The sequence below is a fragment of the Pelodiscus sinensis genome, chromosome 18, assembly GCF_052426305.1.
Source record: "Pelodiscus sinensis isolate ZL-2025 chromosome 18, ASM5242630v1, whole genome shotgun sequence".
Taxonomy (NCBI): Eukaryota; Metazoa; Chordata; order Testudines; family Trionychidae; genus Pelodiscus; species Pelodiscus sinensis.
Window position 1 is genome coordinate 5,445,746 of NC_143069.1, and position 27,628 is coordinate 5,473,373.

The 27,628-nt window shown below is 60.6% G+C and overlaps 1 protein-coding gene across 2 annotated transcripts in view; it reads left to right on the forward strand.

Moving 5' to 3' along the window:
* The first annotated feature begins 2,397 nt into the window (after positions 1-2,397).
* Positions 2,398-27,628, forward strand: part of CLIP3 (CAP-Gly domain containing linker protein 3) — a 32,348-nt gene continuing 7,117 nt past the window's right edge. For both annotated transcript variants that reach the window (XM_075915305.2, XM_075915301.2), the window contains exons 1-11: positions 2,398-2,530; positions 5,974-6,128; positions 20,048-20,187; positions 20,816-20,909; positions 21,611-21,772; positions 22,174-22,292; positions 23,704-23,940; positions 25,819-25,954; positions 26,148-26,276; positions 26,972-27,106; positions 27,277-27,400. In XM_075915305.2, coding sequence (XP_075771420.1) covers positions 5,993-6,128; positions 20,048-20,187; positions 20,816-20,909; positions 21,611-21,772; positions 22,174-22,292; positions 23,704-23,940; positions 25,819-25,954; positions 26,148-26,276; positions 26,972-27,106; positions 27,277-27,400 — 1,412 coding nt within the window. In that variant the 5' untranslated portion in view covers positions 2,398-2,530; positions 5,974-5,992. The remainder of the gene's footprint in view (positions 2,531-5,973; positions 6,129-20,047; positions 20,188-20,815; positions 20,910-21,610; positions 21,773-22,173; positions 22,293-23,703; positions 23,941-25,818; positions 25,955-26,147; positions 26,277-26,971; positions 27,107-27,276; positions 27,401-27,628) is intronic.

The window sequence follows — 27,628 nt, forward strand, 5'->3', positions numbered from 1 at the left end:
GCTCTCTCGCCTCCCGAACGAGCGGATGCTTGACTAGCATCCACTGTACTTGCTCTAAACATAAATCTCCCAGGGGCATTGCAGCCTCCATTTTGTCCAGTGTGTGTGGCAGGAGAGCCGCTGATGGGGGAGGGGGGGAAACGGAGTTTTATAGCTGCTCTTAAGGTGATTTGTAGTAATGGACGGGCTCCATGCCAGCTCCCTCAGCTGATTTACCGGCAAAATTTCTCACGCTTGAGACAAAGGATCACACACACTCTGCAGAAGTGGGCCTTCTCCACTGGAAAGCTTTTCTCTAGAGCTGGGAGGGACTTTACTACCCGCTCTCCATCCTGACCTCTGAGCTCCTCGCCTGATTTGGCTTCTGCCTTTATCAAGGTGGGGGTGTCCAATATTGAAGGGGAAAGAGGTCATGCTTGAGCAATGACTTGTAAACCCCCCGCAAGTCTGCCCACCATGAGGAGTGGGGGAGTAGTTGCCATTTTGACGGTGTACGTTCATCATTAGGCTCCAGAGTTATCATTCTTTGCCGGCTGCCTTCCCAAACAGAGGAAGCTGCTGTAGATGGGGATGCTGTACAAAGGGCCCGGGTTGGGCAGCACTTGGAAGGGATGCATAGCTTGAAACGGTTACGAGCTATAAAGGCTTTGAGTGACAGGCAATGCCCATGGGTGGGAAGGAAGTCCACAGAATCATGGGGTGTTTGGATTGAGGGTGGGTCTCCCATCTCGGTTCTGTTCATCCCGGCCAGGATTCGTCATTAGGGTTCTGATCTGCAGCTCAGAGGAGGATGCTCCTTAATCACGGGGGGAGGTGGGCAGTAGCCCAGGGGTGCCTAAAACCCTTGGGCACAAGAGGGGCTTAAGCACTGAACTCCAGTCTCCGGATCTTGCCCCGGACAGTGGAGCATGGCTGTGCACTGTGAACACACCACAAGCCCCACCCCAGAGGCAGCTGCATTTCCATGGGCAGGGTGTGCAGCCACAGTCCCTATGCACTTTGGGGTCCCATTTTTGGGGAGAGGCATCTAAGTCACCCCCCCAAGACTGTGCCCACTCTTCCTTCCAGTGCCTCTCTACCTACGCAGCCCTCCACTTCTCTATAGCTCTGCTCACCCTGTTTTATTCCCATATCCCCTGTTCCTCTCCAGCAACCCCCGTCCCCCGGCTCCTACACCCCATCCTAGGGCCACCTGCACCTCCATCCTCTTCTGCTGGGCACACCCTGCCTCCTTGCACTCCTCTCTAATCACCATAGATCGCCTGCTCTGCCCTGTACAACCCGCAGACCCCTTCTCCTACTCCACCCCATAGCCTGTTCTCCCCCCTTCTCCTCTGTGCCCCATAGCACCTGTTCACTCACACAGCCCCCACCCCCTGTTCTTCTCCTGTGACCTCACACACCCAGAGCCTCCTCCGACCCCATCCCCCTTGTTCTCCCCCTAGAGTCCCCATAGGCAGTAACCCCCATCCCAAACCAAGTCTCCTGCCCCTCGCTGTTCTCTCAGCTTACTCCACAGCCTCCTGCTCCCCTATAGCTCCTATAGCCCCGCTCGCCTCTCAACCCCACCCCCCTTCTCTAGTCCCACAGCCCCCTGCTCCCCTATAGCTCCTATAGCCCCGCTCGCCTCTCAACCCCACCCCCCTTCTCTAGTCCCACAGCCCCCTGCTCCCCTATAGCTCCTATAGCCCCGCTCGCCTCTCAACCCCACCCCCCTTCTCTAGTCCCACAGCCCCCTGCTCCCCTATAGCTCCTATAGCCCCGCTCGCCTCTCAACCCCACCCCTCTTCTCTAGTCCCACAGCCCCCTGCTCCCCTATAGCTCCTATAGCCCCGCTCGCCTCTCAACCCCACCCCTCTTCTCTAGTCCCACAGCCCCCTGCTCCCCTATAGCTCCTATAGCCCCGCTCGCCTCTCAACCCCACCCCCTTCTCTAGTCCCACAGCCCCCTGCTCCCCTATAGCTCCTATAGCCCCGCTCGCCTCTCAACCCCACCCCTCTTCTCTAGTCCCACAGCCCCCTGCTCCCCTATAGCTCCTATAGCCCCGCTCGCCTCTCAACCCCACCCCTCTTCTCTAGTCCCACAGCCCCCTGCTCCCCTATAGCTCCTATAGCCCCGCTCGCCTCTCAACCCCACCCCCTTCTCTAGTCCCACAGCCCCCTGCTCCCCTATAGCTCCTATAGCCCCGCTCGCCTCTCAACCCCACCCCCTTCTCTAGTCCCACAGCCCCCTGCTCCCCTATAGCTCCTATAGCCCCGCTCGCCTCTCAACCCCACCCCCTTCTCTAGTCCCACAGCCCCCTGCTCCCCTATAGCTCCTATAGCCCAGCACCCCTCTCTCCCCCCACATCCCACGCACAGCCCCAGCTCCCCTATGGCTCGGCTCCCCCGGGCCGGCAGCCCACCCCCCGAGGAGGCGGGGATGCGCCGCTGATGCTGGTGCTGATGCTGCGGCGGCGCATGGGCTCTGAGCGGCTCCGGACCCAGCGCCAGCCCCGCGCCCGGGCCCCGAGCAGACGGAGCGACCCGCGGTAGGTGCGGCCGGGCGGCCCCTTCGGCCCCGATACCTCCGCCCCGGGGGAGGGCAGGGGTGGGGGGCGGGTGTTTATCGGGGCCCGGCCGAGATCAGCGCCCCCCCGCCGGGGGGAGATCAGATCCCGCCCCTTCCCCATCGTCCCCAGACCCCGGTAGCCCATCGCCCCCCCCATCGTCCCCCATCGTCCCTCCATCGCCCCCAGCCCCCCGGTAGCCCATCGCCCCCTCCATCGCCCCCCCATCGTCCCCAGCCCCCCGGTAACCCATCGCCCCCCCCATCGTCCCTCCATCGTCCCCAGCCCCCCCCGGTAACCCATCGCCCCCCCCATCGTCCCTCCATCGTCCCCAGCCCCCCCGGTAACCCATCGCCCCCCCCATCGTCCCTCCATCGTCCCCAGCCCCCCCGGTAACCCATCGCCCCCCCCCATCGTCCCTCCATCGTCCCCAGCCCCCCCGGTAACCCATCCCCCCCCCCATCGCCCCTCCATCGTCCCCAGACCCCTGGTAGCCCATCGCCCCCCCATCGCCCCTCCATCGTCCCCAGCCCCCCCGGTAACCCATCGCCCCGCCCATCGTCCCTCCATCGTCCCCAGACCCCGGTAGCCCATCGCCCCCCCCATCGTCCTCCATCGTCCCCAGACCCCGGTAGCCCATCGCCCCCCCCATCATCCCTCCATCGTCCCCAGCCCCCCGGTAGCCCATCGCCCCCCCCCCATCGTCCCTCCATCGTCCCTCCAACGTCCCCAGCCCCCCGGTAGCCCATTGCCCCCCCACCGTCCCTCCATCCTCCCTAGCTCCTCTTCTGCCCACATTGCCCCCAGCCCCCCGGTAGCCCGTCGCCCACCCCATCGTCCCCCCCCCTGGTACGCGATCACCCCGCTCCTTCCCCATCCATGGCTGAGCCCCCGTATCCCATCGCCCTCCCCTCCCATCACCCATCGCCCTCCCACCCCTGTACCCCATTTCCCCCACTCCTTCCCCATCCATGGCTAACCCCTAACACCCCACCTCCCATTGCCCCTAAATAACCTCCATCACCCTCTCTTCCTCCCCTTCCATCACCCCACTAACCTGCCTGTTCCCCATCCCCCACCCTGCCCCCTTCCTTTCCCTGTCCACCACCATCATCCCCAATCTCCCTGTATCCCACCCCTCCTCTCCTCCCATCTCCCCACTCCCACAGATCACCTCCCTGTACCTCTCCCTTCCCCTCACCCCATTGTCTCCAACCCACCTGCCTGTTCCCATTACCCCACAGCCTCTTCCCCATCCACAGGTCACCCCTGTACCCCACTTCCCATCAGCCCCCAGACAACCCTCCTGTACCCCATCCCCCACCCTCCCCATCCCCCAGCCAACCCACCTGTACCTTGTCCCCCCATTCTTCGCCTCTCTACCCCATTACTCCCACTCCCCATCCACAGATCCCCCATCCCCAGTACCCTACCTCCCATCACCCCCACATGTACCCATCCCCCATCCTCCTCTCCCTTCCTTCCCCTGTCCACCCCATCACCCCCCTGTACTCCAGTCACCCATCACCCCACATGTGCCCCACTCCCATACTGCCCTAACCATGCCCCTCTTTACCCCAGACATTGTCCCATCTCCCCGCAATGGCCATATTCCCCCAGTGCCCCTCCATCCCCCAACTACCCCATCACCCCACCTGTCCCCATCACCCTTTCCCATCTGTGCCCCAGTGCCCCACCCCTCCATCCCCCAACTACCCCGTCACCCCACCTGTCCCCATCACCCTTTCCCATATGTGCCCCAGTGCCCCCACCCCTCCATCCCCCAACTATCCCATCCCCCACCTGTCCCCATCACCCCTTCCCATCTGTGTCCCAGTGCCCCCACCCCTACATCCCCCAACTATCCCATCCCCCACCTGTCCCCCATCACCCCTTCCCATCTGTGCCCCAGTGCCCCCACCCCTCCATCCCCCCAATTACCCCATCCCCCACCTGTCCCCATCACCCCTTCCCATCTGTGTCCCAGTGCCCCACCCCTCCATCCCCCAACTACCCCATCCCCTACCTGTCCCCATCACCCCTTCCCATCTGTGTCCCAGTACCCCCACCCCTCCATCCCCCCAACTACCCCATCCCCCCACCTGTCCCCCATCACCCCTTCCCATCTGTGTCCCAGTGCCCCCTCCCCTCCATCCCCCCAACTACCCCATCTCCCCACCTGTCCCCTATCGCCCCTTCCCATCTGTGTCCCAGTGCCCCACCCCTCCATCCCCCTCCATCCCCCCCTACCTGTCCCCATCACCCCTTCCCATCTGTGTCCCAGTACCCCCACCCCTCCATCCCCCCAACTACCCCATCCCCCACCTGTCCCCCATCACCCCTTCCCATCTGTGTCCCAGTGCCCCCTCCCCTCCATCCCCCCAACTACCCCATCTCCCCACCTGTCCCCCATCACCTGTTCCCATCTGTACCCCGGTGCCCCCACCCCTCCATCTCTCCAACTACCCCATCATCCCCACACCCCCTCTTTTGAGACCAACTCCCCTGCTTTCCCTTTCCCATTGTACACAAGGGCAGGGGAAGCCCCATCCATAGTGGGGCAGAACTTCTGGGCCGCAGGACAGGCCTGGCTCATCTTTCCCATAGACACCTGTGGGGGTGGGGGCTTTCCTATGCAAGAGCAGGAGCCAGCAGTGTGTGATCTGGTGAGCAGGGTGGGGAGAGTGGGTTAGAGCCTCTGTCACCAGCTCTGGGAGGGCAGTGGGGTCTAGTGGTTAGTGTCAGGACGCTAGAGCTCTGTCACCAGCTCTGGGAGGGCAGTGGGGTCTAGTGGTTAGTGTCAGGACGCCAGAGCTCTGTCGCCAGCTCTGGGAGGGCAGTGGGATCTATTGGTTAGAGCAGGAAGGACTGGGAATCAGGACTCTTGGGTGCTATTCCTAATGCTGGAAGGGGAATGAAGTCTAGTGGTTACTGCAGGGGAGATTTGGCTTTGGGGTTCGATTCCCAGCTCTGAGATAGGGGGCGGTCTTTCTGTTGGGATTGCTGGGAGACACAGCCAGCTGATAACTCAAGGCCCTCTCTGTGTGGAAGAGGGGGGGCAGTGAACCCCAGGCTGAGTGAGTCCGGGGGAGAACTGATGAAAAGGCAGGAGTGGGGTCTAGTGTTTAGAGAAGGGGACTGGAATTTGACACTGGATTTCAGTTCCTGGTTCTGCCTTATCTTGTGATGCGGTGAGGAAATCCTGTCACCGGTCTGTGCCTCAGTTTCCCCTGACTGTTTTCGTAGTGTGTGGGGTCAGTATGGGAGGGGGGCTATGGGGCTTAACATGAATGTGAGCACGTGGGACGGAGGGTGCCGCGGAGATGCCAGGGGGGCAGTGAGCTGATCCTTGGGCGGGGGCAGGGCTTGGTGGGTTCTCCTGATGGCCCCAAGGACTGGACATTTCTCTTTCCCCTCTCCCACAGCCAGGAGTAACAACCAGCCATGACCAAAGACGACTCAGCCGAGCTTCCCTCTGAGGGGGCGCGCCAGCCGCTGGAATTCCAGAGCCCTGTGCTGGAACGGAGAAAGAAACCCATCGTCCACCCCTCCGCCCCAGCACCCTTGCCCAAGGATTATGGTGAGATCTCCCCGCCACCTACTCTCACTCCCTTCCCATTCCCCATTTCTGCCCTGGCTTGGGACCCAGGGACCCCCTCGCCTGAGATAGCTGTGGGGGTAACATTTCCCCTTGCCAAAGGGCCTAGTCAGCTAGCAAGAGGTAGTGTGGCCTACTGGCTAGGCCATGGAAGATGGGTTTTGTTCCCAGCTCTATCACTGATCTTCCAATCTCTGCCTCAAGTCCCCCTCCAGCCTGTATCGACTATGCACTCTCTAGGGCAGATGGTGTGTGTGCGTGGCTTGCTGTGTAGCACGCAGTATGGTGAGACCCTGGGGCCTGGCTATGACACAAGAGCAGCAGCGGGTACTCAGAACTTCTGGAGACCAGACCCTAGCCTAAAAATCCCACTGCTCTTAGTTGGGGAACTCAGAGCCCCATTTTACAGAGGAGGAAATTTTGCTATGCCTCAGTTTCCCCCAATCACCAAACAGGCAGAGCAGGATTAGAACGCAAGTTTCTCTTGTCCTAAGCGGCTGCTATATTCACTAGGCAACACTGCCTCCCCAGATTGACTGGAGAATGAGGAGGAGGCGGTGATGTTCTTCTCCCCACGTAGCGCTGTGTCATTCAGCTTTTAATCCCAGGGCCAAACACCCAGGAATTTGAATCCTCCTTATCCACCATGTGTCCGCCACTCACTCCCCCGCCCCCCATCACAACGGCTCACCACTGCTCAGCCAGAGCCAGCTCGGAGCCAGGATCTTCATGGCCCAGTCAGTCCCCGGTGTCTCGGCTGAGGCTGCCAACAAGTGACCGAGTTGTCTGACTTCTGAGAAAATGGGCTGAGACTGGCCAAATTTGCCCCTTGTCAGTGCTCATGTAAATCAGCCATGGCAACCGAGGCAGATCTGAGCACAGACTCAGGACCTGTTTGTGCCAGGTAGGGAGATGCTTGTTATTCTCAGGGATGTGAGCTGGAGGGGTTACGCTGGGGATTAGTTATTCACAGATGAGCACCTCTGAATTTGCATAACACCACCCTCACCAGGGGGAGTTCTGTTGTCACTAGACCGACAACTTGCGTGAGGAAAAAAAAAATCACTAGGCTAGATTTGAACCTGTGACCCACATGTTTTGAAACCCTGCCTCTGGGAGGGACTAGCTCTGCAGCCCTCTAGTTTACCCACACCAGGCCCTCTCACAGGACCTGTTCCAGGTTAACCATCAGTGGAGCTGAGCCGGGGACAAATCGGCAGGTGATCGGCTTCTAAACACAGCCCAGTGACTCAGTGTTGCTAGATGCAGACATAGTGCGTCATCAGATGCCATTGATTCTGGAAAGGCTCCTTAACCCCCAGCTGCTTTTGTACGAATTTGGCTAGGACCGTGGCCAGAGCAGTACAGATTTTTGTTTGGGGGGCTGGGTTGATAAGAAAAGGACACGTGTTTCGCCAGCAACAGAAGGGGGGGTTGACTCTGGATCTTTTCTGTATTATTATTGGATTATGCTGCGAGTATTTTGGCAAATAAGATTAGCTGCGAGACCCATGCTAGGAATATGAATGTGCTGATGCAATAAGATTGGTGGGGGGGGGAGAGTTTTTGTAGCACGGATTGCATGGGAGACCCAAGGGCTCTGTGCGGGTCTCCAGCTGCCTAGACTTTGCTGTGATTAATTTAAGAAAAAAACAATTTAAAGTGAAAGGAAGATGGAGTGGAAGACTGATCCAGTTTGCTTGAGACTCGGCAGGGAGAGGGTCAGTCCTTGGTTTTGTTACTGTGATCTGGGAAACGTCCCTCAATCTTTCTGGGCCTCAGTTTCCCCACCTTGAAAATGGGGAGATCAACCCTGCCTTTGTCTCTTTGGAGTGTGCGCTCTCAGGGACAGGAGCTGTCACTCACTCTGTGTCTCTGCCGTGCGCAGCACAATGGTGCTCGGATTTTGGTGGAGCTATAATCAGCACGGGTGGAAATGTGGGTGACTGGTGCCTGCGGGAAGTGGGGGTACAGGGAGGGCACCTGGAGGGGCCAGGAGAGGTCTCTCCATTTAGCAAATAAAATGTTGGCAGGGGCACAGGGGCACCTCCCAAGTGCTCCCACGAGTCACCTGTGGCACCTGTGAAGGCATCAGACGGATGGCCCCAGAGAGACAGAAACACGGTTGACTTGTCTCCAGAGCAAACTGCCCCCCAAGCTGACCTGGAGACGGAGAGAGTGTTCCAGCTCCACTGCCCCTTTAGGCCCTGATTCTGTGCTTGCTGTGAGCTGAGACCTATGGGTCACTACCTGCCTGGCTAGGACTGGAATCAGTGACCTACAGGTCTCAACCCACACGGTTTCTTATGCAGCTAAGACAGTCATTTGTTTGCTAATAATGATTGTCCTTTATTTAATGTATTTATTAGTAGTAATACTCCAGTGGCCAGAAGCCCCATATACAGACCAGGACTCCACTGTGCTAGGTGCAGTACATTTGTTTGGCTATTAAGAGTATTACGGTAAAACCGAGACTCCCCAATCACAGACCAGGACTCCAATGTACCCGGTGCTATATGTTTTCATTGCTATTAGCTGTATTATGAACGTAGATGCCCCAGGGACAGAGCAGGACTCCACTGTGCCAGGTGCGGTACATTTTTATTGCTTTTAGATGTATTATGGTAGAACCTAGATGCCCCAGTGACAGATCAGAACTCCACTCTGCCTGGTGCGGTACATGTGTATGGCTATTAGGTGTATTATGGTAGAACCTAGATGCCCCAGGGACAGAGCAGGAACCACTGTGCCAAGTGCAGTACATTTGTATGGCTATTAGGTATATTATGGTACAACCTAGATGCTCCAGTCACAGACCAGGACTCCACTGTGCCAGGTGCTGTACATTTGTATGGCTATTAGGTGTATTATGGTAGAACCTAGAAGGCCCAGTCACAGACCAGGACTCCACTATACCAGGTGCTGTACATTTGTATGGCTATTAGGTGTATTATGGTAGAACCTAGACAGCCCAGTGACAGACCAGGACTCCACTATATCAGGTGCTGTACATTTGTATGGCTATTAGGTGTATTATGGTAGAACCTAGATGCTCCAGTCACAGACCAGGACTCCACTGTGCCAGGTGCTGTACATTTGTATGGCTATTAGGTGTATTATGGTAGAACCTAGACAGCCCAGTGACAGACCAGGACTCCACTATATCAGGTGCTGTACATTTGTATGGCTATTAGGTGTATTATGGTAGAACCTAGACAACCCAGTGACAGACCAGGACTCCACTATACCAGGTGCTGTACATTTGTATGGCTATTAGGTGTATTATGGTAGAACCTAGACAACCCAGTGACAGACCAGGACTCCACTATACCAGGTGCTGTACATTTGTATGGCTATTAGGTGTATTATGGTAGAACCTAGATGCCCCATTTAGCTTAAGGAGCTGGGCTTTCTGCTCCGAGAGGCCTGCGTTCAAGGCCCACTCCCACCCTGCAGTGGCTGCTCTGGGCAGGACCGGGAGAACGGTGAAGTCTTAGGCCGTTGGGCACTTTTACAGCATTTCCCACTATTAGCAACCCTCAGAATCAGCAGGCTTGGAAGCAGCTGCCCGGGCTGGCGATGGCTCCCAGAATGTTTCCTGCCAAATGCAAAGAGCAGCTGATGTGATGCAAATGGGCGGCTGGCTCAGTCTAGTAGAACCCAGCAAAGGCAAATGAAAGGCCGGGGTGCTGGGATTGAGAACGCACGGGGCTGGGGAATGGGACCTTTCCCATGGAAGGCGGCCCAACTCCGATCCAGGGCAGGGTGGGGGATTGGCTGATTCAAGGGGCAGGGAATGGGACGCAAGGCCTTTCCCCTCTTGGGAATCCAGTACCTGGGAGTGTGGGGCTTGGGATAAAGGACTTCTCCCTTCTGGGGGTGTGGGCTATGATCTGGCCCTAGACTGGGAAGACTGGCTGGGGAATGGTTCTCTTAGGGTCGCATTTCTCAAACTGTGGGTCCTGATCCCCTGGGGGTCACAAGCAACTTAAGGGGGGGTCACAAAGTTTGAGTCCCCCGTGCTAGGGGATTGATCCTGTGATCGGAGGGTGAGGGGAGGAGGAGGAGCCAAGCAAGGCAGCTGCCTGGTTTGCAGAGATGCCATCAATCTGGCAACATTCACCAGAGCGAAACAGACTCAAAAGCCTCCCCATCACACAATCCAGCTCTTGTGCTGATCACAGCCTGTGTTTTATCCCCATAGGCAGCCTCCTGACAGGCCATTCTGAACAGCTCTAGATCTATAGCTCAGCCCCTGAGTCAATTAGCTGATTGAAACCATGTTTATTCCTCCCCAAATCAACTTGAGAAATGAAAAGTACAGTGCAGTGCATTAGAGCAGGTTCTGCTTTTATGAAATAGAGTAGAAGACATACCTGATGATGCCCGGCTCCTTCAAGGCAGGGGGCTGGGGGGTGGGGGGTGCAGAGTCAGGGCAGGGCCCTAGGGGGTGGAGGGCAGGAAGCTGGGGGCATGCAGGAGGGAGGGTTGAGGGTGAGAAGAGGCTCAGGGTAGGGAGGTCCCATTTACTGAGATTTTCTCTCCCAGCCCCACAGCCGGTGGGGCCTTTTTCTTCCCCACTCCCTTGTTGGCAGGTTCCTTCTCTCTTCCCCCCAGTTCCCCTTGCTGGCATGGGCCTTCTTTCTCCCCCACAGATCCTTGGCTGGCAGGGGCCTTCTCCCTCCCTCCCTCCCGCTGTCCAGCAAGGCTTTCTCCTGCCCCCGCAACAGTGCTGCGGTCAAGGGCCAGGAGGCAAAGGGTTTGGGGCACAGGGTCTACTTGCCCAGTCTGGTGGCAGGCAAGATGGTGAGTCCAAGCCCCAGCTCTCTCATCTCTAGGTGGTGTGGCTACCCCCAGTGGCCACTCTGCAGTGTAGCTCTCCCCATCACATCTCTCCAAATAGCAGCCCCCTCCCTTTCCGTGTTCTGGAAAACAGTCCCATTCCCGACACTCCTCATTGTCCTGGCACAACCAGATCCTGACCTTGCTTTAAGCGTGGGTCAGAGGAAGTCCAATACCAAATTTGGTGGCCCTCGCTCTTACCATTTGGGAGGAATTCGTGAACAAAGAGACTCACAGACGGACAGATGAGCTCACAGACAGACACACTCTAAAATAGATGCGTAGATTATGGTAGTGACTGGATCCCCTGTCCTAAACCAGGACCCTTTGTGCTGGGTGTGTGGACACGGAGTGAGAGAAAGTCACTGCCCAAAGAGATGATGAGTGTTGGGGGAAACTGAGGCACAGAGGGAGGCCATGGCTGCCTCAAGGCCGCAGAGCTATGGCTAGTGCCCAAAGGTCCCAAATCCCCAGTCAGTGCATCATCCACTCCAGCATGCTGCCTCCCCGTTTTAAAGACATTTTCCTTTTTTTTAATGAAAGGAAAGGGATTTTTGAAATAGATTAGTGATTTGAGGTGCTGTTACAGGAGGGGGCCCACCTGGGGTCAAGATCCTTAGAAAGGCTGAGCAGCTCTTCCCCCTCCCAACCACTTGCCACTTCTGGAAATCTTGGCTTCCTATTTAAGAAAAAGAAAGAGAGAAATCAAACCTCTCTACGTGGGTCAGAGAAACACCGAAACACTGGGAAGTGTTACAGCTGAAAACAATTCATAGAGCTCTTCCCTAAGGCCTTGGTACTCACCCCCCCACCCCCAGCACTGGAGGCACCACAGTGACCTGTTTTGCTGCCCAGACGCCGCGTGAGATGGCCCCTGCCCAAAAAGCTTCCAGTCTGAAGAGACCAGGCAAAGCAAGGCTGGATTATTCCCCCGCTAGCACAGCTACGGCACCCGAGGGGCAGAGAAGGCAGGGTCTTAACTGCAGGGCCTAGGACAGGGCCAGGGGTCTGTAGCCAAGTCCAGGGAGACGGCACCTTGCTTAGGGAGCTGCCAGGAAGTGTTTGTCAGGTGGAAGGGGGCGTAACACTCCTGTTGTGCTTTGCTAAAGCTGCTTTAGGTTTTGGGTTTTAAACTCGGGCTTGAGCCTGTGGGACTAGGCCAGAGATGGCCAGCCCACGGCTCTCGAGCTCTTATTAGGGTTGCCATATGTCCGGTTTTTCCTGGCCATGGCCTTGTTTTCCCATGTTAAATTGCCGCCCGGCTGGCTTCTTTACAACACAAAATAAAAATTGGGAAGGGGGTGGCAGCACCTGGCTTCAAGAGAACGTTCGACTGCCTTTCGGAGCCGCCCGCCTGGACAGGTCACAGCCGCTCTGTGTACACGCCCTGGCACCTGGGGGAAAAGCACGTGGCAGTGGATCTGCATGTGCCCGGGTCAGTCCTGCTCCCCGCCGGCCGATTCTCTCCCCCCCACTCCCATCCCCGCTCTCCCCGACACCCTCCCAGCAAGCCCTGCTTCCTGCTGGCTGGTTCTCCTCCTCCCGATCTCCCCCGACTCCCCCCGATCTCCTCCAGCCATCCCCAGTGCCGCAGACCCTGCCCCCGACCAGCCCTGCTTCCCTCCAGCTGCCCCCCCGATCTCCACCAGCCAGCCCTGCTGCCCCGACCCCCCCCAGCCAGCCCTGCTTCCCGCCAGCAGCTCCCCGATCTCCCCCAGCCAGCACCGCTGCCCCAGACCCTGCCCCCGACCAGCCCTGCTTCCCTCCAGCTGCCCCCCCGATCTCCACCAGCCAGCCCTGCTTCCCCGACCCCCCCCCCCCAGCCAGCCCTGCTTCCCGCCAGCAGCTCCCCGATTTCCCCCAGCCAGCACCGCTGCCCCAGACCCTGCCCCCGACCAGCCCTGCTTCCCTCCAGCTGCCCCCCCGATCTCCACCAGCCAGCCCTGCTGCCCCGACCACCCCCAGCCAGCCCTGCTTCCCGCCAGCAGCTCCCCGATCTCTACCAGCCAGCCCTGCTGCCCCGACCCCCCCCCCCAGCCAGCCCTGCTTCCCGCCAGCAGCTCCCCGATCTCCCCCAGCCAGCACCGCTGCCCCAGACCCTGCCCCCGACCAGCCCTGCTTCCCTCCAGCTGCCCCCCCGATCTCCACCAGCCAGCCCTGCTGCCCCGACCCCCCCCAGCCAGCCCTGCTTCCCGCCAGCAGCTCCCCGATCTCCACCAGCCAGCCCTGCTGCCCCGACCCCCCCCCCCAGCCAGCCCTGCTTCCCGCCAGCAGCTCCCCGATCTCCCCCAGCCAGCACCGCTGCCCCAGACCCTGCCCCCGACCAGCCCTGCTTCCCTCCAGCTGCCCCCCCGATCTCCACCAGCCAGCCCTGCTTCCCCGACCCCCCCCCAGCCAGCCCTGCTTCCCGCCAGCAGCTCCCCGATCTCCCCCAGCCAGCACCGCTGCCCCTGACCCCTCCCACCAGCCCTACTTTCCATCCCCCCCTCCTCCCGGCCAGTCCCGCTCCCCTCCCAGCTGGTACCTTCTCCACAACCCCCCCTCCCCCCCCCCGATCAAGTGTGTCTGGTATTTTTTCTGAAGCTACCTGGTAACCCTAGATCGGGTGAGACCGAGGTGTTAATAAAAGAATACATCTGGGGCTGCCTGGCTCTGGGGGAGGGGAGGTTTAACTGGTAATTCAGAGTAAGGGGTTTATTTCGGAATCGCCCTTCTCTGCCCCGTGTAGACGTGGGCAGTTATTCCAGGCTAGTCAATTTCCAAAATGGCGACTGCCCGGGAACATGCTAATGAAACGCGGGATATTTAAATCCTGTGCTTCGTTTGCAATTTTGGTCACCCTCGTTAGCCTCCCTATTTCGAACTAGGGGGCTAGTGTAGACAAACCATAACGGGTTGGCCACCCCTGGACTAGGCAGTAAAACTCATGCTGGTTTAGTGGCGCTGGAACATATGTATAGTCCCTTGCCCTTGTCCTCCTGAGCGGGGGCTGGGAGCCGGGCCGTATCTCCAGGAGGGGGACCCAGACAGGCATGCGGGGGCCGAGGCTAGAGCCAGAGCTGAAGGTGGGAGCCAGGAGCCCAGGCGCAGGGCGGCAGCAGAGCCCTGGGTAAAGCATGGGAGTGCTGCACAGTGTTCCCTGTAAACTGAGCGCTTGGGCGGCCAACCAGGAGAAATGTAAATGCTGCCCAGCTGATTAGCAGAGTTCCCATAGCTGGCAGCAGGTATTTCTCCTGGTGGTGCACGTCTGCACGTGCCTCGGTGCACAGAACAAAATGTGTTCTGCACATGGATGAAAAAAATTAGAGGGAACCCTGCCACAGCACCTTCCCCCACATATGCACTGATTTCAACAGCAGCCAGCTCCAAGCCCCTCTCACTCGCCTCACGTGTCCCCACCCGGTGGCCTTCCCTCTGCGCCTGGCTTCTGCGCTGCACATCCAAGAGGCCGTGTGTGTGGTGTCAAGGCACATCCCCCCCCCCTCACACGTGGCGATCCGGCTGAATCCGCTGGTGTGGCTCTGTGCACAGAGGGTCAGAGAGCTGCTGTTCCCTAGAGATGCCGTGTCTGGCGTGGCTCTGTGCACAGAGGGTCTGAGAGCTGCTGTTCCCTAGAGATGCCGTGTCTGGCGTGGCTCTGTGCACAGAGGGTCTGAGAGCTGCTGTTCCCTAGAGATGCCGTGTCCGGCGTGGCTCTGTGCACAGAGGGTCTGAGAGCTGCTGTTCCCTAGAGATGCCGTGTCCGGCGTGGCTCTGTGCACAGAGGGTCTGAGAGCTGCTGTTCCCTAGAGATGCCGTGTCCGGCGTGGCTCTGTGCACAGAGGGTCTGAGAGCTGCCGTGCCCTAGAGATGCTGTGTCCGGCGTGGCTCTGTGCACAGAGGGTCTGAGAGCTGCTGTTCCCTAGAGATGCCGTGTCTGGCGTGGCTCTGTGCACAGACGGTCTGAGAGCTGCTGTTCCCTAGAGATGCCGTGTCCGGCGTGGCTCTGTGCACAGAGGGTCTGAGAGCTGCTGTTCCCTAGAGATGCCGTGTCTGGCGTGGCTCTGTGCACAGACAGTCTGAGATCTGCTGTTCCCTAGAGATGCCGTGTCTGGCGTGGCTCTGTGCACAGAGGGTCTGAGATCTGCTGTTCCCTAGAGATGCCGTGTCTGGCGTGGCTCTGTGCACAGACGGTCTGAGAGCTGCTGTTCCCTAGAGATGCCGTGTCCGGCGTGGCTCTGTGCACAGAGGGTCTGAGAGCTGCTGTTCCCTAGAGATGCCGTGTCCGGCATGGCTCTGTGCACAGACAGTCTGAGAGCTGCCGTGCCCTAGAGATGCCGTGTCTGGCGTGGCTCTGTGCACAGACGGTCTGAGAGCTGCTGTTCCCTAGAGATGCCGTGTCTGGCGTGGCTCTGTGCACAGAGGGTCTGAGAGCTGCTGTTCCCTAGAGATGCCGTGTCCGGCGTGGCTCTGTGCACAGAGGGTCTGAGAGCTGCTGTTCCCTAGAGATGCCGTGTCTGGCGTGGCTCTGTGCACAGACGGTCTGAGAGCTGCTGTTCCCTAGAGATGCCGTGTCCAGCGTGGCTCTGTGCACAGAGGGTCTGAGAGCTGCTGTTCCCTAGAGATGCCGTGTCTGGCGTGGCTCTGTGCACAGACAGTCTGAGATCTGCTGTTCCCTAGAGATGCCGTGTCTGGCGTGGCTCTGTGCACAGAGGGTCTGAGATCTGCTGTTCCCTAGAGATGCCGTGTCTGGCGTGGCTCTGTGCACAGACGGTCTGAGAGCTGCTGTTCCCTAGAGATGCCGTGTCCGGCGTGGCTCTGTGCACAGAGGGTCTGAGAGCTGCTGTTCCCTAGAGATGCCGTGTCCGGCATGGCTCTGTGCACAGACAGTCTGAGAGCTGCCGTGCCCTAGAGATGCCGTGTCTGGCGTGGCTCTGTGCACAGACGGTCTGAGAGCTGCTGTTCCCTAGAGATGCCGTGTCCGGCGTGGCTCTGTGCACAGATGGTCTGAGAGCTGCTGTTCCCTAGAGATGCCGTGTCTGGCGTGGCTCTGTGCACAGAGGGTCTGAGAGCTGCTGTTCCCTAGAGATGCCGTGTCCGGCGTGGCTCTGTGCACAGAGGGTCTGAGAGCTGCTGTTCCCTAGAGATGCCGTGTCTGGCGTGGCTCTGTGCACAGAGGGTCTGAGAGCTGCTGTTCCCTAGAGATGCCGTGTCCGGCGTGGCTCTGTGCACAGAGGGTCTGAGAGCTGCCATGCCCTAGAGATGCTGCAAGGCTCCCGCATCACAGTCACCCGTGCGTGCAGCTCAGGCAGGGTTTCATAGGAAGCTTTGCTGGGGGCGGGGGAGGAAGAGCCAGACGCTGTGGTTCCCTTGCAGGCTGAGGCAAGCTCTTGCGTTAGTGCCCGTTGCCTGGCTATGTCTCCCTCGGCCGCCTGCAGAGGGGATGAATGTGACTGCAGCAGCCCGGGTATGTCAAATTCACAGAGCTGTTGGCTTGCTCGGCTGCTACCCCTGGGCCTTGGGGAATTCAAAGGACCCATGAGTCAGGGCTGAGTCAGTGCCCCAAGGTGATGCTGTGGGGGGATCGGTCCAGCAGAGTGTGGGCACAGAGGCTGGTAGGAGATACTCCTTCCTCCCTCTCAATTAGTACCACCCCCGGCACTGCTGCAGGGAGTAATGTGTGTGGCCCAGTAGGGGGCGCTCTGCCTTGTATTCAGTGCTGCCCCAGGACCCCAGTGGGGGTGCTGTGGGGCAGGGGTTCAATAGGGGGCGCTCTTCCTTGGTAGTCAGGGCTGATCCCAGTGTGGGTGTTGTGCTGCAGGGCATCAGTAGGGGGCGCTTTCCCCCTGCATTCAGGGCTAACCCCAGTGGGTCACTAGGGGCGCTTCCAGATCAAACGCAAAACCGAAACTGGAACTCAGGGATGGGCAATAATTTGTGGTGGGGGCCACTCCAAGATTTTGGTAAGTGGTCAAGGGCCACACTTTTCTATGGAGGGAGTGCGGGGTCTGGGACGGAGGCTGGGTACAGAAGGGAGCTCAGGGTAGGGGACTGGGGTGCAGGAAGGGAGGTGGGGTCTGAGTGGGAGTTTGGATGAAGGAGGGAGTTGTGACCTGGGGGAGGGGTGCAGCGAGTTTGGGTGGTGACCTAGGGGTGCAGGGTCAGGGAGGGGGTACGGGTGCTGGGGGAGGGGTGCAGAAGGGAGTGCGGGGTCCGGGAGGGGGAGTGACCTGGGGGAAAGGGAGTGCAGAGGGTTGGAGTGGTGACCTGGGTGTGGGAGGAAGTGGGGTGTCAGGTACAGACTCTGGCTGGGAGGCGGTTGCCTAGGTGACTCCCAGCCAGCAGCCCAGCGGCACCCTCAGGCAGGCTCCAGTTTCCAGCCAATGGGAGCTGTGAAGATTGTGCTGGGGGTGGGGGCAGCACACGAAGTCTCCTCACCCCCGTGGTCTCCCCCTCCTCTGCGAGAGGCACCCCGTGCAGAAAGGCCCATGGCCCCAGCAGCCAGCCTCTTGGAGCGGCCTGGGGCCTGCCTGAGGGTGCCGGTGGGCTGCGGGCCGGATTCAAAGGGAGCAGCCCGGGCCAGAGGGATTCTCCTGCTGCTGCAGTCCAGGGGCGGCGGGTATCATAGGCTCTGCCTTCCCAAACTGCCAGGCCTGGCCCCGCCCATGCTCTGCCCCCAGAACACCTACTGTAAGCGTACCAGGGCAGAGCATTGCTGCCCCCAGTGCCCGTCCTCCCTGTGCCCCTGGGCCAGCGATGCGGGGGCTGCGCGCTCTCCTCCCTCCCCGTGGTGCTGGGGGGCGGGGCCTGGGTAGAAGGGATGGGGGGTTTCCTCTCCGAGCTCTACCTTCACCCACTGTCCATGCTACAGTTAACCCACTTCCCTGAGACGCTGGCGTGACTATGCCATGGGTAGAGCCCTGCCGTCCATGTGGATGACGATGTGGATATCTGCGGCTGATTTTTGCAGATATGGATACAGATGCAGATACACGTTTTTTGTTTAGAGCCCTGCAAATTTTCAGATATCTACTTTATAACCATGGGTATAGGCATGGATGCAGGTATCTGCTTTATAGCCATGGGTATCCATATACATGCAGATATCCGGTTTATATCTATGGGTATCTGCATGGATGCAGAAATCTGTTTTATATCTATAGCTATGTGCATGGATGCAGATATCCGCTTTATAGCCACGGGAATCTGCATGGATGCAGATATCCAATTTATATCTATGGGTACTCACATGAATGCAAATATCCACTTTATATCTCAGAGTATCCGCATGGATGCAGATATCTGTGCATCATTTTTGCAGAGGCAGATATGGATACAAGTTTTGTATCCTTGCCGGACTGTCATCATGGGCCGCTGACATTGGTGGGAGACAGATTTCCATGTAGACGCACATGCAGCTAAGACAGTGCTTCCTAGTGTAGAACAGGCCTAAGACAAGTTTTCACTCGCACCCTGAGCAAACACCCATTGCCAGCTGGCCAGATGTTACGGGGGGACGAGATCAGAATTCTAAACTGGACCAGCACGTGACTGTCGGATTCCTAACGGGGCTTGTTCTGGGCACGAGCTGTTAGGAACTTGTGGCCACAGAAAAACCACCGGGTGGGATTTGAAGGGCTGATCACTGGCCAGAGCCCTTAGTGGAGCCGAGGTGACTCTCTGATCCGTGCCCTGCGCCAGGGCACTAGAAGAGCCCCCATATCCACGCAGGGGGATCCCAGAAGCTTTGTATTTTGGATCTCTCTGCCACACTTATAGTTCTGGGGGCCAGTGACGTAGCGTCACTTGATCAGCACGTCTCTAGATCATCTGTTAGCTCCAGAGCGGAGTCCATCAATAGCCCAGGGCTGGCAGGGGCCTGTCCGCTGGGAGACGGCGCAGCCGGTGACAGGGTCGTTTGTGTTTGCCTGCCTGTGTGACAACGGAAGGGCTAGTTAGAAAACTTTGTTGGGACTTCAGGCGACTTTCAGGGCTATGTCTTGGATTGGCGTTCGACAATGTGCATTTTCCTCATCGGCGTGCAGAATACTTTTTGTCATGTGCACCAAGGCACATGCAGATAGCAACCACCAATAGCAACCCCCAAGGCACCACCAATAGCAACGCATGCTGCCAGCTGGGGGCGCTCTGCTAATCAGCTGGGCGGCACTTGAATCTCTCCTGGGTAGCCGCCCAAGCGCTCAGCTTACTGGGAACCCTGGCGCTTAACTCCACTAGCCACCTCCTGGGGTCTTGCAGGAGGAGCAACACGGCCGAGGCAGGCAGATGACCTGGACATACCCAGTAGGACACACGACTCTGCCCAAGAGAGGCGATGGCTCCAGGGAGTGCCCAGCTGGACCCTGGAGTGGGAGTCCAAGCGCAGTTGGCCTGACCTGTGACCAATGACTCCTTCAGGAGTGCAGAGGAGAAACCAAATGGCTGCTCCCAAATCCCATCCAGCATATGGAGCATCTCCATGGCCTTCCCTGTCCTGGCATCACATGGAATCGCTAACCAGCAGGCCTTTAAACTGGCTCCCCCTTCCTGCGGTGACGGGGGTGGGCCACAGCTCATGTGGAGGTTTTCAGGGCAGCTGGACGAGCTCGTCGGTTGGTGAATAAAGCTGAGATTCTGGAGAGCGAGCGAGAAGGCTGGAGAGGGGCAGGACTGGAGCGCCGGGACATGCTGGCTTGGCTGAGCCCTGGTGGACAGGATACCTGCATGCTATTTGCGACCACCTCCATCCAGGGGCTGGTGTCAATGAAAATGCTCCGAAAATGCCCCGACTCTTCATCACTCCCAGCTCTGCCACTGGCCTGCTGGGTGACTTTGTGCATATCCCGTCTCTGCGCTGTGCCTCAGTTTCCCCTCCCATTTCTGACTACATAGGCAGTCTCCCTCTTTGTCCGTGCAGTACACAGCACAGGGGGCCCTGCTCTGTGTTGGGACCTCTAGGTGTTACGGTCATACAGGCTGGCTATGGCCTGGCCTCGATTTTGGATGGGGTGCTACCGTAATGCCCCTAATAAAGGGGAAATCCCTCTTCCCCCTTTTAAAGACCTTCTTTCTCTTTTCAGCTTTCACTTTCTTTGACCCGAATGACCCGGCTTGCCAGGAAATCCTCTATGACCCCCAGACCACAGTCCCGGAGCTGTTTGCCATCATCCGACAGTGGGTCCCCCAGGTGCAACATAAGATTGACGTCATAGGCAGCGAGGTGAGTGGGGGGTGTGGGCGGCACCTTACCCAACGCCTGCGTGTGTGGCCCGGCACTGGAGAGAGGCTGCCGGCCGCCTGCCCTGGGATGCGCCAGCGGGGCTGCAGCTGGTGGAACTGGTACATCCTGCTCAGAGAAGGGTCTGGTTGCGCTGAGGCCGGAAACCAGCCTGCAGGAAATTCCGAAGGGGATCTGGTGGGCTGAGAGCCGGGAGTCCTGGGTTCTAGTCCCGGTTCTGGGAGGGGTGTGGGGCTGAGCGGGGGAGAGCCGAGGAGAGCTGGGAGTCGGGACGGCTGGGTTTTACCTTCAGCACTGCTTCTAATTCACTGGGTGGCCTAGGCAAATCCCTGCCCCGCTTTGTGCCTCAGTTTCCCCCTTGTGGCAAAGGGGCAGTGCCCACCTTGGCGATCTCCAGGGCAGATGGGCACCGTGACGCTGCTGTTAGAAACCTCCCCTCGGACCCTGAAACTCGCTTGTCCCCTGCACCTGTCAAGCTGCCGCCACGGGGGACCCTGACATGGGGTGCAGTGGGATGGAAGTGGGGAACGCGGCCTGACCAGTTCTGATGCACCCTTCCCCCCGCCTGCCCCTTTTCCCCCTCCCCCGGCCCCATCTCCTCTCTCCCCAGATCCTGAAGCGTGGTTGCCATGTCAACGACCGGGATGGCTTGACCGACATGACGCTGCTTCATTACGCCTGCAAAGCCGGCGCGCACGGTGTCGGTGAGCCGGGGGGCGAAGGGGCGGGGAGAGGGCTGCAGGCTGGGAGGTGGGGGAAGGGCTCCGGCTGCATGGGGGTGGGGTTTCCTTTGGGGGCGTCACCCTCTAATTCCAGCCCAGGTGTGAAGGGCCGACTCTTGTAGTTGGGGGCCGGGGGAGCCTGGAGAAATTGGGACAATTCAAAGGACTCAGGCTCCCAAAGGGCTTGGCCCCCCGCCCGCCCCTGCATGGGCCCTTTTGCCACTTCGAGGGGGACGCTGGCAGCCACGGGCCCGTGAGGCGGGGCTAGCGGGGTAGGGCCCGTTCTCAGCGCCCGTCCTTTCTCCCACACCCCGGGGCAGGTGGGTTACTCAGGGCTCTCCCCAGCAGCTGGGATGTCTCTGTTGGCTGGGCCCGTTGCACCTTTCCCCATACAGAGCTCCCTGCAGGGGTAGGCTTCTCCTGGCCCCCTGGAGCAGGGCAGCTGGCAGCCCACTGAAACCCCCAGGGCAGCTCCCCCCTCAGGCCAGTGGGCTCAGGCTCTCGGCAGACCCAGGCTGGCGTCCGTCACAGTCCGGGTAATTTGGGCTTTCCCCCAGTCACCATGGCTGTTAGGGCCCCATGGCCCCGGGGGGACCCACCGCCCCTCTGCCTTCCTCTCGCCTGCAGTGTGCGGCTGTCCCGTAGCCTTGGGGGCGGGTTCTGACCCCCTCCCCTCCCCCCAGGTGACCCTGCCGCTGCCGTCCGCCTCTCCAACCAGCTGCTGGCCCTGGGGGCGGACGTGACCCTGCGGAGCCGCTGGACCAACATGAACGCGCTGCACTACGCCGCCTACTTCGACGTGCCCGAGCTCATCCGCATCCTGCTCAAAAGCTCCAAGCCCAGAGGTGAGCCAGAGCGATGGGGAGGGAGGGGGGACGTTTCCCCGACTCCAGCCGGGGCCCCCCGAGCCTACCGCCCAGAGGCTCTGGGCTTGTGCTGGGCTGGCCCCTGTGGCCCCAGCCATGTTTCTGCAACCAGCGAGTGTCAGAGCCCCAAGGAAGGCGCCAGGACTCCTGGGTTCCGCCTCAGCTCTGGGAGGGGAGTGGGGTCTAGTGGTTGGAGCAGGGGGCTGGGACTCAGGAGTCCTGGGTGCTGTTGCAATTCTGCCATTGACTCGCTGTGGGACCTTGGACAAATCCCTCCCTCCCCCGCCTCTGTTTCCCCTCAAGTCCCTGGCACGAGGGCTGGTCCGTCCCCGGCAGGGCCTGACGCCCCCCCGGGGCCCTGTCTGCGCTTTGCCTTGCAGTGCTCAACTCCACCTGCAGCGACTTCAACCACGGCACGGCGCTGCACATCGCGGCCTCCAACCTGTGCCTGGGGGCCGTGAAGTGTCTGCTGGAGCACGGGGCCAACCCCACGGTCAGGGTGAGAGCCCCGGCAGGCCTGAGAGCTGGAACTGAACTGCTCGGGGGGGGGGGGGTCACAGCTTAAGCAAACACGAGACCAGCGGGGGGCAGACACCTGAGGGAACCCCAGATTCTCAGGTTATGGACCAGTGGCAGAGAGAGGGGAGCTGGCATCAAACAAGGGACCTGACTGGCAGGATATGGACTCGGGGAAGGGAGAGGGGAGGATATGGACTCGGGGGAGGGAGAGGGGAGCTGATTGACAGGGTATGGCCTTGGGGGAGGGAGAGGGGAGCTGATTGGCTGGATATGGACTGGGGGAGGGAGAGGGGAGGATATGGACTGGGAAAGGAAGAGGGGAGCTGACTGGCAGGGTAAGGACTGGGGGGAGGGAGAGGGGAGCTGACTGGCAGGGTAAGGACTGGGGGGAGGGAGAGGGGAGCTGACTGGCAGGGTAAGGACTGGGGGGAGGGAGAGGGGAGCTGACTGGCAGGGTAAGGACTGGGGGGAGGGAGAGGGGAGCTGACTGGCAGGGTAAGGACTGGGGGGAGGGAGAGGGGAGCTGACTGGCAGGGTAAGGACTGGGGGGAGGGAGAGGGGAGCTGACTGGCAGGGTAAGGACTGGGGGGAGGGAGAGGGGAGCTGATTGGCTGGATATGGACTGGGGGAGGGAGAGAGGAGCTGACTGGCAGGGTAAGGACTGGGGGAGGGAGAGGGGAGCTGATTGGCTGGATATGGACTGGGGGAGGGAGAGGGGAGGATATGGACTGGGGGAGGGAGAGAGGAGCTGACTGGCAGGGTAAGGACTGGGGGAGGGAGAGGGGAGCTGATTGGCTGGATATGGACTGGGGGAGGGAGAGGGGAGGATATGGACTGGGGGAGGGAGAGAGGAGCTGACTGGCAGGGTAAGGACTGGGGGAGGGAGAGGGGAGCTGATTGGCTGGATATGGACTGGGGGAGGGAGAGGGGAGGATATGGACTGGGGGAGGGAGAGGAGCTGACTGGCAGGGTAAGGACTGGGGGAGGGAGAGGGGAGCTGATTGGCTGGATATGGACTGGGGGAGGGAGAGGGGAGGATATGGACTGGGAAAGGAAGAGGGGAGCTGACTGGCAGGGTAAGGACTGGGGGGAGGGAGAGGGGAGCTGATTGGCTGGATATGGACTGGGGGAGGGAGAGGGGAGGATATGGACTGGGAAAGGAAGAGGGGAGCTGACTGGCAGGGTAAGGACTGGGGGGAGGGAGAGGGGAGCTGACTGGCAGGGTAAGGACTGGGGGGAAGAGAGGGGGAGGTGGCAGCAAAGAGGGGCCCTGACTCTGGATATGGCCCGGGGGTGGGGGAGCGCACACAGACACTCTCTGGTGCCCCCCTCCTCCAGCTGCCCCGTCCCCTCCCCCCGTCGCAGCCTCCCTCCCGCTCTCCCCCCTGCAGAACAGCAAAGGGCAGGTGCCGGCCGACGTGGTGCCCGACCCCATGGACATGACGCTGGACAAGGCCGAGGCGGCCATGGTGGCCAAGGATCTGAAGCAGCTGCTGCTGGACGCGGTGCCTCTGAGCTGCAACCTGCCCAAGGTCACGCTGCCCAACTACGACAACATCCCTGGCAACCTCATGCTCACCTCCCTGGGCCTCAAGCTGGGGGAACGCGTCCTGGTGGACGGGCAGAAGGTACCGGCCCATCGGCCCCCTCCCGCGAAGGGGCAGGGCCCGGGCTGGGGCTTGGACAGGGAACTCCTCTGCCCCGGTGCTGTTGTGGAGAGAGAGGGCTGGGGCGTCCTCTCTCCCTCTGCCACAGCCCCCGGGCAGCCTGCACCCCAGGTCCCTCGTCTCCAGCCCCACCCTAGAGCCTGTGCTCCCAGCCAGAGCCCTAACACCCCTGCAGCCCTCCCGCACCCTGAACCCCTCATCCCTGGCCCACCCCAGAGCCCTTACCCCCCCCCCCACATACCCCAACCCTCTACCTCAGCCCTCAGCTCCTCATCCCTGACCCCACCTCGGAGCCCCTCAGTGAACCCCAACCCTCTACCCCTGCCTTGAGACACCCCCCCCCACACACACGCCAAACCCCTTGGCCTCACCCCCACCCCATGAACGTTGGTTTTTTGTACCCATTCAGAGGTGAAGTTTCACACACCTCCATACTGGTGCACATAACCAAATTAATTCCGCACGTAGGTGGGAACAGTTAGAGGGAAGGTTGGTGGGGGTCTCAGTAGAGGGTGCTTTCTCCTGGGTATCAGCGCTGGCTCTAGTGCAGCAGTAGGGGGCGCTGTGCGGCAGGTAGCTGGGTGGTGGCTCAGCAGGGGGCACTCGCCTCTCAGTGCCAAGGGCTGGCCCCAGTAGGGGGCGCTGTGCGGCAGGTAGCTGGGTGGTGGCTCAGCAGGGGGCACTCGCCTCTCAGTGCCAAGGGCTGGCCCCAGTAGGGGGCGCTGTGCGGCAGGTAGCTGGGTGGTGGCTCAGCAGGGGGCACTCGCCTCTCAGTGCCAAGGGCTGGCCCCAGTAGGGGGCGCTGTGCGGCAGGTAGCTGGGTGGTGGCTCAGCAGGGGGCACTCGCCTCTCAGTGCCAAGGGCTGGCCCCAGTAGGGGGCGCTGTGCGGCAGGTAGCTGGGTGGTGGCTCAGCAGGGGGCACTCTCCTCTCAGTGCCAAGGGCTGGCCCCAGTAGGGGGCGCTGTGCGGCAGGTAGCTGGGTGGTGGCTCAGCAGGGGGCACTCTCCTCTCAGTGCCAAGGGCTGGCCCCAGTAGGGGGCGCTGTGCGGCAGGTAGCTGGGTGGTGGCTCAGCAGGGGGCACTCTCCTCTCAGTGCCAAGGGCTGGCCCCAGTAGGGGGCGCTGTGCGGCAGGTAGCTGGGTGGTGGCTCAGCAGGGGGCACTCGCCTCTCAGTGCCAAGGGCTGGCCCCAGTAGGGGGCGCTGTGCGGCAGGTAGCTGGGTGGTGGCTCAGCAGGGGGCACTCGCCTCTCAGTGCCAAGGGCTGGCCCCAGTAGGGGGCGCTGTGCGGCAGGTAGCTGGGTGGTGGCTCAGCAGGGGGCACTCGCCTCTCAGTGCCAAGGGCTGGCCCCAGTAGGGGGCGCTGTGCGGCAGGTAGCTGGGTGGTGGCTCAGCAGGGGGCACTCTCCTCTCAGTGCCAAGGGCTGGCCCCAGTAGGGGGCGCTGTGCGGCAGGTAGCTGGGTGGTGGCTCAGCAGGGGGCACTCTCCTCTCAGTGCCAAGGGCTGGCCCCAGTAGGGGGCGCTGTGCGGCAGGTAGCTGGGTGATGGCTCAGCAGGGGGCACTCTCCTCTCAGTGCCAAGGGCTGGCCCCAGTAGGGGGCGCTGTGCGGCAGGTAGCTGGGTGGTGGCTCAGCAGGAGCTGCGTGCTCTTGGTGCCTGTGCCCCCCATGTGCGGTGCAGCAGGGAGAGGGATGGAGGGGTCGGTAGGGGCTGCGTGCTCTTGGTGTCTGTGCTGTCCCCCATGTGGCAGTAGGGGGTGCTGTGCGGCAGGGAGCGAGTGGGCGGGGGCTGGGTAAGGTTCTAGCATCTGGCTCCGACGCTGAGTCTGCGTCTCTGTAGCTGGGCACCCTGCGTTTCTGCGGCACGACGGAGTTCGCTAGTGGCCAGTGGGTCGGAGTGGAGCTGGATGAGCCGGAAGGCAAGAACGATGGAAGCGTGGGAGGAATACGCTACTTCATTTGCCCTCCGAAGCAAGGTAAACGGGGGCGTGCTTGGAGCAGGGAGCCAGGACTCCGGGACTCGGCGCCTAGCTCTGGGGTGGGAGGGGGGTCTCTGGCGCGGCCTGGGTTCCCCTCTCGGGAAGGGGCTCAGTGGTTAGGCATCCGGGGCTGTACAGCTACGCAGTGTCTGAGCCCCCATTCACTGTTGTTGGGTTTGTCCCTTCCCAGGAGTTTTCGCCTCTGTGTCTAAAATCACCAAAGCCACAGACCAGATGCCGTCTTCAGTCACGTCCACCCCCAAAACGCCCCGCATGGACTTCGCCCGCATGGCCGGGAAGGGCCGCAAGGACAAGAAAGGTAGCGGGGCCGCTCTAGGGGCAAACCCGCTGGGGGCTGGGAGCCAGGATTCCTGGGTTCTCTTCCCGGCTCTGCCCCTTTCCCTCCACCCCTCGATCGTCCCCCTCTGGAAGGCTCATGAATCTGACTTTGCGGGCTGCGGGGCGGGGTCTTGACATGGCAGCCCAGAGGTGACGGGGGCAGGGCTCTGCTAGATGAGCCGGGAGCCCCCCCAGAGCCGCGATTTGGATCCCGCCTGCCCTGGTGGGGGAGGTGAAAGCCCCCGCAGGCTGGGACAGCAACGTGCTGAAGGGCAAATTTGCATGCTATTTACATATGCAAATTGGAAAGGCCCAGCCTCCCCACAAACCAACCCCACCAGTTCTCCCCACCCACATGCATCGTTCCTCCCCATATTCCATCCAGTGTCCTCCCCTCCACCTCCTGACCCCTTTCCACCCTCTCCTTCAGCCCGCCCGGGCCTGGCATCTCCCGCCAAGGGCCTGGCCCCCGCCCCCTGCTCCCTCTAAGTCGCTCATTGGAGGAGAGAGGAAAAGGGGACGGCAGGGAGGCAGCCGGATTGGTTGGCAGGCGGGCAGGGGGAGGAGTTTCATTCCCTGCCCTTCCCCGCCCTCTCTGGCCCCAGGCTCCCAGCTGGGGCAGGTGCGGCTAGAGGGCTGGCCAGCGCCCGGCGGCCTCACTGCCTTTCCGCTCAGCCCTCAGGAAGAAGTCTCCTTCCGTGGGCAGCCTGGACCGAGAAGGGCTGAAGATCGAGCTCGGGGACCAGGTGCTGGTGGCAGGGCAGAAGCAGGGCATCATCCGGTTCTACGGCAAGACGGACTTTGCGCCGGGTGAGGAGGCAGGGCTGCCGGCTGCCGGCTGGCGGGTGGGAAAGGCTGTGAGCCTCTTACGGCCCGCGGACCCCACAGGGTCTTTTAGGTCTGGCTGGAGTCCAGGGCGCTGGGGTTTGGTTCCTCGTGCCGAGAAATCGAGAGCTGATGGCTCCTTATCCCCTCGCCAGGTTACTGGTTTGGCATCGAACTGGACAAGCCCACCGGGAAACACGACGGCTCGGTCTTCGGGGTCCGATACTTCGCCTGCCCCCCCAAACACGGAGTTTTTGCTCCTCCTTCCAGGGTCCAGAGGTACGTCCCTCTGGCTCCGGCCACGCGGGTCTGGGTGAGGGTGAGCGATGGCCGTCTGGCGGCTGGCTCCCTGCTGGCTGTAGCTCGAGGCTGGGTGCCTGGGCTTGTAACACTCCAGGACCTGGGTTCTAATCCTACCTCTTGGAGGAGAGTGAATGCAATTTCCTGGGCTCTGATTCTAATGGGCAAGGCCATGTCTGCCTCCAAATCATCCCTTTGAGTAGCGGA